The sequence below is a fragment of the Phodopus roborovskii genome, unplaced genomic scaffold (assembly GCF_943737965.1).
Source record: "Phodopus roborovskii unplaced genomic scaffold, PHOROB, whole genome shotgun sequence".
Taxonomy (NCBI): Eukaryota; Metazoa; Chordata; class Mammalia; order Rodentia; family Cricetidae; genus Phodopus; species Phodopus roborovskii.
The window spans coordinates 45,386,091-45,400,295 of record NW_026126511.1 but is presented as its reverse complement, the minus strand read 5'-3'; the positions used below and the strand labels follow the sequence as shown (position 1 = coordinate 45,400,295).

Here is a 14,205-nt window from a genome sequence, read left to right as displayed (position 1 = left end):
GGCGCAAAGCGCACCATCCCACGTGCGACCCTGCTGGCCACCTAAGGCAGAGGGGACCCGACGCGCTCCTACAGTACGCGGCGCTGGAGTTGGAGCTCGGATGGGGAACCAGAGTCCCCAAGCCTAGCAGCACTTTTAGCAACCCGGGAGGGCTGGACTCCCGGGGCTGCAGCACCAGGGAGCCCGGGAGGCGGAGTGTGCGCCAGCTCGGCGGAGCCAAAGCCCGCGGACTCGGTGCCGCTCGGGTCGGGGTGGGGCGGGGCAAATACTCACCAACCCCGTACTTCTGCCTCTTGGTCGGGATCCAGCGGGCCATGGCGACGACCTCGCCCCGCGGCGCTAGCGGCTGTAACTACTCGTGCTCCGAGCGCTACTGCGCCGGTCGGACTCTTCCGCCATGTTCCGGCAAAACTTGGACGACTTTGGCGCGCCGGCCGCGTCTACGCCTCGCCGTCCCGCCTCGCTTGCGCCCGGGACCCCGCACGCCCGCGCCACCAGCCCGCCCGCGGTCACCTGCTGGGGCCGGCGGCCGCGCAGCCCCGCGCGTCCTCCCGGCGCCGCCCCGGCTCCTCCCGCTGGCCGCGCCCTCTGCGCCCCGGCCGCCCGCCTCCCCCGCCGACTCCGCCTCGTCCAGCCCGAGAGCTGGCCGCCTGGTCCTCCCAGGGTCGGCTTTGCGGTCCCCAGCGCTACCGGGCTGTGCCGCCGCGCGCCGAGGAGAAGGAGGAGCTGGTGAGGGTCACCGGTCGCCTCCGGACGCTCAGTAAATTTTTGTTGAATGAATGAGCGGTGAGCTACCGCCTTCGCCTCCGGGAGCCTCTGCAGAAGCCCCGAGAGCCGGAAGCTTGGCTTCGACGCCCGCAGGGATCTAGTGCAAGGGACACGGGCGCTTCAAAAGTATCAGACCCACTGGACCTTCCGTTAGAAAACTTGACGAAGCTCTAATCTGGAAATCCCAGACTCAGGGACTTATTCCTCTCCATTTGCAGTTTCACACTGAGGCAAGGGGTCCACTCCAAAGGGCCCCCTTTCCAAGTGGCCCCCTGCCCAGAAGGCACTCCTGTGGGGAGGATCCTGACACATCCAACCCGGTCTTTCTCCAGACTCGGACTAAAGACTCCAAAAGTTCGTTGACTGCACAAGGATGAGTGTGGCGCCCTCTGCGGGGTGATACGCTTCCCCCAGAAGAGTCCTCCAGGATGAGATAGACTCTATTTAGTAATAAAACTGCAAACTAAAGGGCCAGCTAGCTTCGCCATTTGGGGAAAAAAAAATACTTCTTGCGAGAAATTGTGTTGTTGTTGGAGTCTATGGAGGCTTTCTTGCCAGTTTGGAACCTGACAAGAATAGAACATGAAGTTAAAACACTCAGTAAAAGACAGACATGCTTGATTAGAGATGAGTGAGCTATAGTGGCTTTTTGCAAACTATGCCTGAATAGTTTCTTTTCTTTTTTCTTCTTCTTTTTTTTTCTTTTATCCTGATTTTCCTCTTTAGAAAGTAAGTCATGGGTGAGAGAAACAAAATAGATACCTATTAATGGCCGTGCTTAGACCATCTTTCTTAAAGTGTTTCAGTCATATCTTGTTTTAAATGTTTATTTTTTTTTAACTAAGTTCCTATGGGAATCTATTCATAATGCACAACAAAACATATTTCCATCAGTATAGACAAAGACTCCCACCATCTCCCCAAAATAACTTCTGCGTGGTCAATGACCTCATGATGACCTCATGATCAACTTAACCACCCAGGCTAGGTAATTTCTTCTTCCTCTATAAATGGCCTACTGTGTGTTGGGCACTGAACCTGGAATGAAAGTTCAGAAGTGAGGTGAGACAGACCCCTACCTTCTTCACACTGGAGGAGATGCTGGAGAAAGATTAGAAGAAATGAATGCATGCTACAGGAGGTTAGGCCTGCAGAGAGAAACCCTAGCAAGGAGCATGCAGCGCGTAAGTGCCAAGGATTTACAAAGAAGCATCTGGAAAGGCCTCTGCAGTAAGAAGTGCAGGAAGTGAGGATAACCCATGATGAAGGGGGAAGTATTCTAGACTTTCTGCACAGCCAATGCAAAGGCCACCGAGCAGGTCTAACAGGCTTCAAACTGGCAAAGAATCTGAGTAAAACAGAGGAAACCTGGCTCAAGAGACAGAACTGGAGTGGTGAAGGAGTACCACGGCCAGGATGAGGACTTCATATCCTATGTTATTTTGCATGAAGTTCTGGAGGTTTTGAGCTTGGGTTGTTGGGGCTACCCGACACTGTTCAACTGTCTGCCAAGGGCAAAGGATGCCAGTTAATGAAGACAGCCGGGATGGTAGGTGGCTGGGAAAGGGCTTGAGTTCTGGACACGAACTCAACAGGAGGACAGACGGTGGGAGGCACTCTGCATGAGGCTTCTTTGTCTCTCTGCTTTACTGTCATGTATTTCTGGAAAAGGTTTGACAAAAAGATGTGCTTATGTTTCACTGTGGGTTTTTTTTTTTTTTTTTTTTTTTTTTTTTTTTTTTTTTTTTTTTTTTTTTGAGTCTTTCCTCACACTGTGTACATGCAGGCTCTACAAACCTTGCCTTTGGGGTGTGAAAGGCAAACAAAATCAGTGATGAATGAATAACTCCAAGATGGGAAGTTTGAACATCTCGAGATCACAGCCTTGTTTATACCCTCTGTTTTGGATCAAAGTTTACTTCCTACCTTTGAATACTTCCTAGGATTTATTTCCTCACCCATCCACTGCTCAGCCACTTCTCGACCTGAACCTTTAGCAGCTGTCAACCTTGGTCCAGAATTTGCCCCAGTCACCTGTGTGCACAGAAATGGATGGATGGCCTTTGTTCTTTAACCAAGTATATGTTTTTACATTTAGTGCACACTAGAGTGTTACTCCTTGTTAACACAACCATTCCAGTCAGCTCACTCTTTGTAGTTACAGGCTGTTTCCAAAGCTCGGATTTGATTCTGGGCTCTGGAGATTTCAAGCCTGGCAATGATTGCTTTTAAGAGAGTTGGAGGAAAATGGAAAACTTTCATTGTAACTTCAGTGTGTTTGTTCTTTTCCCTCTGCAGGCTGAAGTCCACTCACTTCGTTATATCAGATGGTTGTATCCCAGTTTGAAAATCCATTTAAATCATAAAAGCACAGCTATTCAAAGTCTTGTTATTAAAATGAGGTTTAAAATTAGAGAGTTGACCAGATGGGTAGGTGGAATAACAGCATGTTCCCCAGAATTATGCCTTCCTTTTTCCTCTGGTGCCTTTTCAGAAGGAAGAAAAAAAAAATACTCCACAATTACAGATACTTAGATTCCAAAGCCCATAAGAATATCAGCACCTCAGGCACAGAAGAATGCTTGCATCTGTGCTTGCAGGAGCTCCAGAGAAAGAAATGAGGAGAGATGAATTTCTAGGCTAGCGTGATTGGCCTGAATTCTGGAGCTATCCTCGACAGTACCTAATATAGAACAGCAAAACAGCCCTTCTTTCCCCATTGATCGGCTTTACTTTACCAAGTCTGCCTGACACAACTTTCTTATAAGAGTATATAAAGTCTGTTAAGGACAATTTTGTGGGAATTTTTTTCCCTAAATAATGAACTGAGTTGCTGCTTGAACTACATAAAACAACAAGGAATACAAATGATTATTGGAGGAGTGATGGAAGTGGGGACGGCACACACCTTTAATTCCAGCACTAGAGAGGCAGAGGCAGGCGGGTCTCCATCAGTTCTAGGCCATCCTGGTATTCAGAGTTAGTTCCAGGACAGCCAGGGTTACACAGAGAATCACTGTTTCAGAAATAAATAAATAAATATAAATGATTATTGGTTCAAAGCCGAGATTTGTGGGCATTTACAGGCCAATGCTATAAAGTGGGTCATGCCTTGGAATTTGGAACCCCTGAGCTGAACAGGGCCACAGACCTTATCTTTTAAGGCCCAGAAACACTTTCTCATACACCCTGGAGAGTCTCACATCATTCTCTACTCTGTATGGTGCAGACACTGACCATCACTTGATCCATCCTCAGTTTAGCTACCTGGCTTTGGGTGGGACATGGACCCTGACGGCTCCGGAGAGAATAATCTTGTTTTTTATGCCATTCCTCTCTTGATCCCCCTCAAGGGAAGATTTATGCTTGGTATGCACTATAACCTCTTACACAACAAAAATAAGACACTTTTGATCTTATTTCTAAGGTGCTCTTTGTTGCAAGCATTTACATTAGTTGTGGCCGGTTTGGGAAGGAGATTGATGATATGAACATTGAGAAATAGTTAGTTTGTTGGTGGTCTGGGGAAATAGCTCAGTGGGTAAAGTACTTAAAGTGTTTGCTGAGTAAGAGTGAAGGCCTGAGTTTGAATTCCAAAGCCTACATAAAGCTGATGGTGTGTTATAATCCCAAGGTCTTTATAGGGGACATGGCCTGGTGGTGTGCTGTAATCCCAAGGTCTCTACAGGAGGACATGGAACAGTGATATGCTGTAATCCAAGGTCTCTATAGGATAACATGGAATGGTGGTATGCTGTAATCCCAGGGTCTCTACAGGAGGACATGGAACAGTGATATGCTGTAATCCAAGGTCTCTATAGGATAACATGGAATGGTGGTATGCTGTAATCCCAGGGTCTCTACAGGGGACATGGCATCATGGTGTGCTGTAATCCCAGGGTCTCTGTAATGAGATGGGAGGTTGAGACAGGAGGCTCCCCTGAAACTTGCAGGCCAGTTAGCAGAAAATGACAAGAGATCCAATTTCAATGAGGTGTAAAGTGAAGACAGACAATAAAGTTCTCTTTTGACATCAACGTGTACATATGATCCACACCAGCACTCACACACAGGAATGTGTACACACACATAAACAAGTACACAGATTTTTAAGTTAATCATTAGTTCGTTGAAAACTATAATAGATTCACAGCCATGTGAGATGGATGAAAGCTCTTTGATTAAAAAAAATAACTTCACTTATATAGTTTTAAAATATTATGCATTGCTTTTGAAATGTCCATGTATGTACATGAAAAAATGCCTTCATAAAGCTTGGCATGGTCATACATAGTTGTAATTCTAGCATTTAGAAGACAGAGGTAGGAACACCCGGAGTCAAGGCCAGCCTAGGATACATGAGAAGTAATCTCAAAAGACAAATACAGGAGCTGGAAAGGTGGTTCTGTGGCCAAGAGCACTTACCACTCTTGCAGAGGACCCAGAATCTCTTCCCAGCCACACATGGCAGCTCTATCCACATGTTATGACATCCTTGACTCACCTCTGTGGGTTCCTGCATGCATGTGGTGCACATATACTTATGCCGGCACACACATAACATAAAAAATAATAAGTAAATGTTTGAAAACAAGGAGATAATGATGAAAATTCATCATTGATATGGAAGACTCATTTATGGGCTAAGAGCACAAGCTGGAAATCGTCTGCTTGCACTTGACCTTTGTTGATGGTAGGAGTCAGGCTCACCAGCAGTTCTTGGTCCCAGTGACACTTGGACTATATTGTCTCCACGACTGTCACACTGTCAGCAGATTTTTCTTCCTGTCACTCTGTCAAGAAAACAAACGCTTGGTCTAGAATTTTTATTAAGTGCCAGAACAATTTCAGTTTCTGTGCGCGACAGTTATGAATAAGGCGAGTATGTAGACAAGCATATACCTAGCTTCCCTACTCCCAATGCCATACTGCAAGGTGAATACAATGCTCATCTTCTTCACTTTATAGATGTGGAAATGGTGGTTTAGAAGGTGACGGAAATTGCCTGCGTTGTTGATTAGTGTCAGACAGAAGTAAATCCAGGCCAAGCAGTCTGCTTCTGCTGGAAACCAGAAGTAGTCACTTGTCTTTTCTGGAAAGCTCTCTCTCTCTGTGTGTGTGTGAACACCTTTGTTGATCAGAGGAATTTTATTGTCGTTGTTTTGTTTTTTCTCTGTGTAGCCCTGGCCTTCCTGGAATTGGCTCTGTAGACCAGGCTGGCCTTGAACTCACATCAATCCACTTACCTCTGACTCCCAAGTCCTGGGATTAAAGACATTTGCTACTACCACCTGGCAGCCATAGGGACTTTGGGGCAATGACTTGATTATGCAGTTAAAACAAGAAAGCAGCCACAATCAATAGGCACATGAATGTGTACAGCTGTGTTTCAATAAAACCTTATTTGTATCTAAAGTTCACATAATTTTTGTTTGCATGAATATCCTTCTTTGGATTTTTGTTCCTGGTCATTTAGGAAAGTGAAAGACATTTATAACTGGAGGCTGTATAAAAGCAGCAGATAAGCTGACTTGGCCAGCAGGTTTTAGTTTGTCAACTCCCACAACCACGCCCTAAAACAAACCAGGATTGCCACCCTGTAGGTGGACAGGAGGGCTGGGACATCCAGGAAGAACAGGATGAACTTTCTCACTGGAAATATTGGTGTGAGGGTCTGGGAGAAAGGAATCCTAAGTAGTAAGAGTTGGGTTAGAAATCATCTGACAGGGGCTGTGGAAAAGGTGATGCATATGTAATCCCAGCCCTTGGGAGGTGGAGGCAGGAGAATCGCAAGTCCCAGGATAGCCTGACCCCTGTAACAAACCCCTTTCTTAAGGAGAGAGACAGAGAAGGAAAGGTGGTGGGGTTAGGGCTGGGCAGGGAATGTGACATTTCTAAGAACAGTGAGACTCCATTTTGTGTTTATTTTTAATGTTTTCTGATCAAGCCACTTTGAAGTCTATACTGAATGATGGGAACTGTAGACCAAAACCCAAACCTCTGTGACACAGATATTTCTAGAGAGGACAGGAGCATCTCAGTTTATGCCTCCCCCCACTACTACACAGACACACACAGACACAAAGACACACACACACACACACACACACACACACACACACACACACACCACAACCCAAAATAAGAAGCTGGTGCTAGAAGGAAATGTCACAATGTACTTGAGGAGATTGGAAGGGCCAGATGAATGGTGGTGGTATCACCTGTTTAAGGTTAGGGCAGAAGAAAATCAAATGCCCAGAATGCTTTGTGAGCCTTCAGAAAAATGGCGTGGAGTCTTCCAGAAATACCTGAAGTGGCTTGGAAGGCAGAATGGGAGCTCTCATCAACTGGACTGAAAAGGCTACTTGGTACCCCACCTGTTAGTTATCCTAAAGTTCATGGTTTTGAATATCATTCTTTGATAGGGTAGAATTGTTACAGACACAATGAAAGAGTTTGAATTCCCTTATCTTGAAAGGTGTTCTTTGAAACTGTGGTCTTGCAAAAAACCCTTACATAGTATAAACTAGACCCAGGTTAGGATGCTGGCAATGGTAGGACAGTAATGCGCCTCCGCCTACTCTGTTCTCAAGATGTAGCTTCATCCAAGTGCCTTGCTCATATTTAGGCAGGCCTCCTAAACCCATTTCTTCCAAGATAACCAACCGTCTTTAAGTGCGTTGCGGCAATCACCTTACTCAGCAGAGCAATTAATTGCTGGTAAGCAGAGTCCTGAAGATCATTACTTCTGTAGTTTCTTAGTCATCTTACTGTGGCATAATATTCTTATTTAAACAGGCCCTTCCCTCCCAGTATATTTCACCTCAGGGTTTGTTCTCTTAAACATTGCAGGCCACATTTGCAGAGAGCCCCTGAGGAGGAGAATTAACTCACTTCGGTTCTTCCTAGATGCAAACTCCACTTAGAAATGATGTATTTGTTACTGCCTGCCCTTGTTAAATGTGGTCTTGGCACATCCAAGTGCCAGGCAGACCCTGGCACTGGGAGGTGATTTTTATTTCTCCTGTAATTTGCCAAACAGGTCTCTGTGAGTCTCGGTCTGCTTATTTGCACATTGCTGTTGTAGTTCTTTGCCTCAGTGCAAATGATGGAATTCTTCATCAGGAAATACAGACTTAAAGAAGAACTCCCATTGTATACCCAGAGTGTGAACAACAGGAAAATTCAAATGGCCACTTAGTTAGCTCAACCTTCTATAACCTGTTTGAAGTAGAAGCACTAACAAGATGAATGATTTAGGGAATTTACTCAAGAATAAAAGGGAAAAAGCTGGGCGTGGTAGCACACACCTTTAATCCCTGCCCTTGGGAGGAAGAGGCAGGAGGATCAGTGTGTGTTCCAGGATAGGGAGAGCTGCTTAAAGAGACCCTGTTGAAGAGGGAGGAGGAAGAAGAGAAATAAGACTAAAAGGAAAACACAAGCATACATGGTTAGAACTAAGAAGGCTGTAGAACCATAGGTGGGGAGAAATCAGTCCATAATAAGACTATACACTTTTTATAAAATAAATTATAAAATCACCATGTAAAACAATTCACTAGGAAATGCAAACAAAGAGAACTGAGCCAAAAAAAGAAAGAAAGGAAGGAAGGGAGAAAGAAAGAAAGAAAGAAGACCCAAGCCGAAGTTAACTAAACAGCATGGAAGAAATTGGAGTAAAAATATTATGTCTAAAGAATGTGCCTAATCAGACAGCAAATACTTTTGTATACTTGAAAAATAAGTCAATTAAACACAGTATTTGCTATCTGTATCACGTATTTTTATGCAGATAGAACACACCATGGCGAAAAGCAACTTATGAAAGAAAGGGCTTATTTTCGTTTATGGTTCCAGATAGGAGTCCATCATGGTGGGGAGGCAGGGAGGCCGGGAGGCAGGTGTAGTGGCAGGAGAAGGAAGCTGAGAAATAACAACTCAAAAGCTGGAAGCAGAGATGGGGGGTGGGGATGAGAACTAGCAGAAGGCGAGGCTGTGTAATCTCCGAGCCTGACTCCAGCCATGCACTTCCTCCACCAAGGACAGAAGACCCTGCTTCCTACTGGGAAGCAAGTGTTCAGATCCCATAACCTATGGGGGTGGGGTAGATCTCTTTCAAACCACCACACTATCCCATAGGAAAACATGAGAAGTCTTCTAATTTATCTTTTGAAACTAGCATAACCCTATTCAGGGTGCTTGCTCTAATGCCAGGAAAGGAAGGAAGGTCATGGGAGGTTAGAAGGTTAAGAATTCGAGGAACTGCAGATTGACAGACATTCTTTATTCACTCGGGGGAAGGCCACTAATACAGGCAGACACTGGCAGGCATCCAGTCAAACACCAATAAACATACATACAGCAAACAGGCTGCATATTGGTAGGCACACAGGCTGACAGACAGACAAGCGGACAGATGCTGGTGAAGGGAAAGTCTCAAGTCCTGGCCTCTGACTTTGAGGCTATATTTATACAGAACCCACACAAAAGTGACATTTTGCCAAGAATGGTTACATAACAGATGACATCACTGTTTATATTTGGGGTTTCCTAGACATAATGTTGACTCACAGCCCCCTGGATGTCCAGTGCCAGCCATATTTTAACTAACTTGTACCAGGGATTTCTCTCCACCTGTCTCAGCACCATGTTCTTTAAACATCAACAGTCCCTCACGGCCTTCTGTTCCCAACACCCTAGTAGCAAAACTTGTTCACATATATGGCATAGAAATAGAAATGTATATACACCAGAAACACCACAATGCAGAGATCCAACATGAAATATTAGCAAATCTCATCAAGCAATGTGTGGGAAGAACAATATAGAATGAATTAGTAAGTTTTACTCTACTAGCAGAGTGTCAAGAACTTCGTCAATGGAGTATCTTATCAGAAAGTCAATACAGACAAGTCCAAGGATCAACTGAGAGATGTGTGAAAGATCTTTACTATGGTTTCCAGATGTTCCATTAAGGGCCATGTGCTAAAGGCTTTGTTCTCAGCCCAATTCTGTAAGGAGGCAGTGAGACTAACATAGAGAGCCAGTCAGCGATTAGCAAGGCAAGGTCCTGAGGGCCTGAGGATGTGTGGAGAACTGGTTTCCTGTGAAGTCTGTTCACCTCACAGGATTGTCACTTCATAGATTCATATTCTCATGGTGAGAATGGTAAAATAAGAGGCGGGGCCTCTTGGAGGAGGTAGGTGACTACAATCACTCTTTGACATAGCCATCTTGTCCCCTGCCCCTTCTCTGTCTCTATTTACTCTCAGCCATGAGCAAGCTGGTTTGCTCTATATGATGACAATCTGTCTCCCCCTGAAAGCCAGGAACAAGGGATCCAGCTGACCAGGGCAATTGCAAGCTAGACAAAATCTTCTCTCCCTTGAAATGATTTCCCTCAGGTATTGTCACTGTGACCAAAACAACCAACAACCAACAAGAACAAAGCTGGCTAACCTGGCCACATAGTAAGAAAAGATGGTAGCACACATCTGTAATTCCGGCAATTCCACATAGCTGTACAACCCAGTTGTTGAGGCAGGAGGATTACAGTGTAGCTTTGGCTACATTAGAAAAGCAGTAAAAAGTCCTTGACTAGAGCAGGGCAGTGGTGGTGCATGCTTTTAGTCCCAGCACTCAGGAGGCAGAGACAGGCAGATCTCTAAGTTCAAGGCCAGCCTGGTCTACAGAACAAATTCCAAGACAACCAGTGCTACACAGAGAAACCCTGCTTCAAAAAACTTAACATAAATAAACAAATAAATAAAACAATCTTAACATAAATAAATAAATAAGACCCTCTGCTACATGGTAGATTTGAAGCCAGGCCTGTCTTAATCACCCCCCCCCAATAAAAATAGAGAGAAAAAAGATTGGGGTGAGGGGTCCTCTGCCACTAGTGCATGATCCAAGACACCGTATCAATAATAAGACAAGAGACAGGAACAGCATGAAATCAGAACAGACCAAATTGTCCTTACTTGCTGATGACAGGGGTAACTGAATCAACATTTTTGAATGAATGAAAATCTCATGGAAGTCATGGCTTGAGTCCCTTCCAAAAGTCAAGTGAAAACTTAGCGGCCCTGGTACTGAGGTGTTTAGCTTACAGAAGCTCTGAATTTAAGAATGAGTGAGAGTTTTCCTCTCTTTGGCTCTGCTGAATTTTCTCCCCTCCCCTCACGACATAGCATGTAATTTCCTTGCCAGGGGCTGGCCTTGTACACTTGGACTTCTCCACAGAGCCATGAGAAAGAAATACCTTTATAAAATACCACATCTGTTATTTGAGCAAGAAAGAGACAAAAGCATTTTAACACACTCCCTCTCCTGTGTTCCAACACACACACACACACACACACACACACACACACACTGCCCTTTCATAAAATCTATATTGCAATTCACAATCTTTCAATTTCTGCAAATTCTGTTCCTCTCCCCAAAAATGTTCATGAATAAGTGCAGAATAGTCTGTGGCTGCCATTGGCTATAATTTGATCTGTTACAGACAATGCTAAACAGACTGAGTCAGATAGTTGCCCTTTGCTTGTCAATGGGACTTCCCCATTGACTATGGGAACCTTGCAGCAATGTGAGGTGTCATTATGAATTCTTCCAGCAAAGTTGATGCCATGACCTCCATACAAGGCATCTATGGGGTCTCAGCCTTCACTTTCCCACCTAGTGTGAGCTCATGGCCCTGCCTCTGTGGTTGGGGTACCATTGTGATCTGTGTCAGCATTGTGTTTTCTGCACAAACCACGGAAGTCTGGTCACAAGCGAAACCACAGTGGTTGTGTAATAGATTTTGCAGTTTTCCTAGCATTGACTCTCAGTGAACATCTTACTCCTGCTGACTGGGTGCCCAAACCCAGTGTAAGAGGGACCCAATGAGAGGTCACCTGTAGCATCTCAGGCTGGGTGGAGAAAGAGCTGATGTTAGTTGCAGGAGCAGCAGCACAGGAAACAATACAGGAAGATACTTGTGAGGACGTGAAGCATCTAATGGAAACGTATTACCATCATTGCTGCCAAGGAGCCTGTCCATCAAGCAATAGGGGATAGCCTAAATTAGCACTGTATAAACTTTCTAATGAACATGTCCGTGACATCCTAGAAGGCATAGCATGAGAAGACCACAGATATGGAATATTCTTGTCTCATTGACACATAAAAAGACTGTCACTTTTTTGGAGAACAAATTACAGAAAGAGGCATAAGCCTTCAAACAGGTTTGTAAATTTTAGGAAATCAATCCATAGCAATTGGTTTTTGAATAGCAGTAACTCATTATATATTACTGAAAATAGCTTATGAAAGTATGAAGGAATAGCATGCTGTGATGGAGGAATAACAACAATTAAGAGATCAAGAAAGAAATGTTATTATTCTTGGAAAAGAAATTCTGTCTGTGGGATTCATTAAAGAAGGGGGGGCAGGCTCAAGTAGAACTAGATAGATATGATGCTAGTGCCACCTGCTGTTGCAAATATGAATTGCAGTTCTCTAACGGCAGATCCAATACTCAGTTGGTTTTTAGTTGAAGAAAAAAAACAAAAGCAAAAACAAAAACAAAAACCGGTGCCCAGCTTGTAGAATAGTGGTAAGGAGAGGTTGTTGGAAAGGGAATGGGTAGGAGGACTCAGGAAGGATGTATGGATCAGATCTTCCCTGTCATCCTCTTTCTTTCCAGGTAGGACAAGAAGGACTTACTGGACCTGCCTCTGTGTATATGGTTTGCTGTCAACCTTTTGTTAGTTAAGGAATGTAGATGCTAAAGCTCCTAGTGCTGTGCTCTGAGAGATCCCACTCTGTATAGCTAAATTTAACGCCATTTCCTATCAAGCTCTGGGAAGACAAACAGTGAGGGCACGAAGCAGTTAAGGCAATTGTGGGAATCAGCAGGGTAGAGAGAACACAGAGAAGAGGCCAGCAGGACAGCCGGTTCATACAGCCAGGGGCAATGTGGTCTGGGAAGTACAGCCAGTAGCCAGTTACTGCAGCCTCCAGGTGTCCCTATGAGCAGTCCAGGCAGCTGCTGACCTGGAGTCCAGGCAATTAGAGGCAAGGGGCCAGGGCTCCATGGCAGTATGTGTTGATATTAGAACATCTCTGAGTGCAAACAAATCACTCGAAATGATGGCTCCAATTTACCCAGCATCTTTGGTACAGAAGATGATGCCCGTGGCAGGTCTTTCTCCCAGATTTCCTCAGCCCTTCTGCCCCCCCCCCTTCCTCCTAGCAGATGTGGCCTTGGTAACACAGTAATTTAACCTTGTTGAGAACAGTTGACACACATAGCCACTGAGTTCCATCCTGTGTGAGCAGACTGAATGTGAGAAGACAGCTTGTTTGAGTAGGTTCTGTCCTTCTACCATTGGGTCTGGGGGGATTCCACTCAGGCCGTTAGGCTTTGGTAACAAGCACTTTTACCCACTGAGCCATTCTCAGCCACTCTAGTTATCATCATTAATTTTTTCAAAATGACTACACCATTTTACCTCATTTTTAAAAGATTTATTTATCTATAATGTATATAGTGTTCTACCTGCACAAGAAGGCACCAGATCTCATTCCAGATTGTTGTGAGCCACCATGGGGTTGCTGGGAATTGAACCCTGGAAGACCAGACTGCCAGACTGTCTTTTTTTTTTTTTTTTTTTTTTTTTTTTGTTTTTTGGTTTTTTGAGACAGGGTTTCTCTGTAACTTTGGAGTTTGGAGGCTATCCTGGAACTCACAGAGATCAGACTGTGTTCTTAATTATACATACCTAAGTTTGTGTTCTTTTTCTATTCCCCACCCATCAATCCAGTTTGTGGTGCCCATAATTTTTTAGGTGTGTGGCCTTCCATTGGAGCTTGGTCAGCCCACTTTGGGGAACACCCTTCAAGAAGACTCACTGTCCCTTTTCAGTAGCTATCAGTTGCCAATAGCTTCTCAGCTGTGGTGGGACTTTGTACAAGCTTCCTCTCTCCATGGTGGGCTTTGGTCTGGCTTGGGCTTGCATGAGGTTTGTGTATACTGTCACAATTGTTGTGTGTTCATATGTACAGTTGCCCTGATGTGTTTACTCTGGTTCTTTGAAAACAAAACAACAAAAAACAAAACAAAACAAAAAAGTTGGGCCTGGAAATGTAGCTCAGTGGTTAAAACACTTGCTGAGAAAATGAAAGGACCCAATTTTGAGTTCCCAGAATCCACTGGGCACAGTGGCATGCACCTGTGACTCCAGCACCCCCACCCCATAGCCGCCACACCTGCACTTTCAACCCTTGCGACTCCCGCACCCTCGACAGCTGCATTAGGAAGGGTGAGAACCCCCGGTACAGACAAAGCACACAATTTCCTTGTGGGTGCAGAAAACCGGTCCTTAATGAATAAAATCGACAATATCTCTAACAAAAGTCAACACACAGACACGTTCCCACAGA

The 14,205-nt window shown here is 44.8% G+C and overlaps 1 protein-coding gene across 1 annotated transcript in view; it reads right to left on the bottom strand.

Annotated features, from left to right (window-relative positions):
- Positions 1–496, bottom strand: part of Dock5 (dedicator of cytokinesis 5) — a 180,710-nt gene extending 180,214 nt beyond the window's left edge. The window contains exon 1 of the mRNA XM_051195461.1: positions 274–496. Coding sequence (XP_051051418.1) covers positions 274–316 — 43 coding nt within the window. The 5' untranslated portion in view covers positions 317–496. The remainder of the gene's footprint in view (positions 1–273) is intronic.
- Positions 497–14,205: the final 13,709 nt, after the last annotated feature.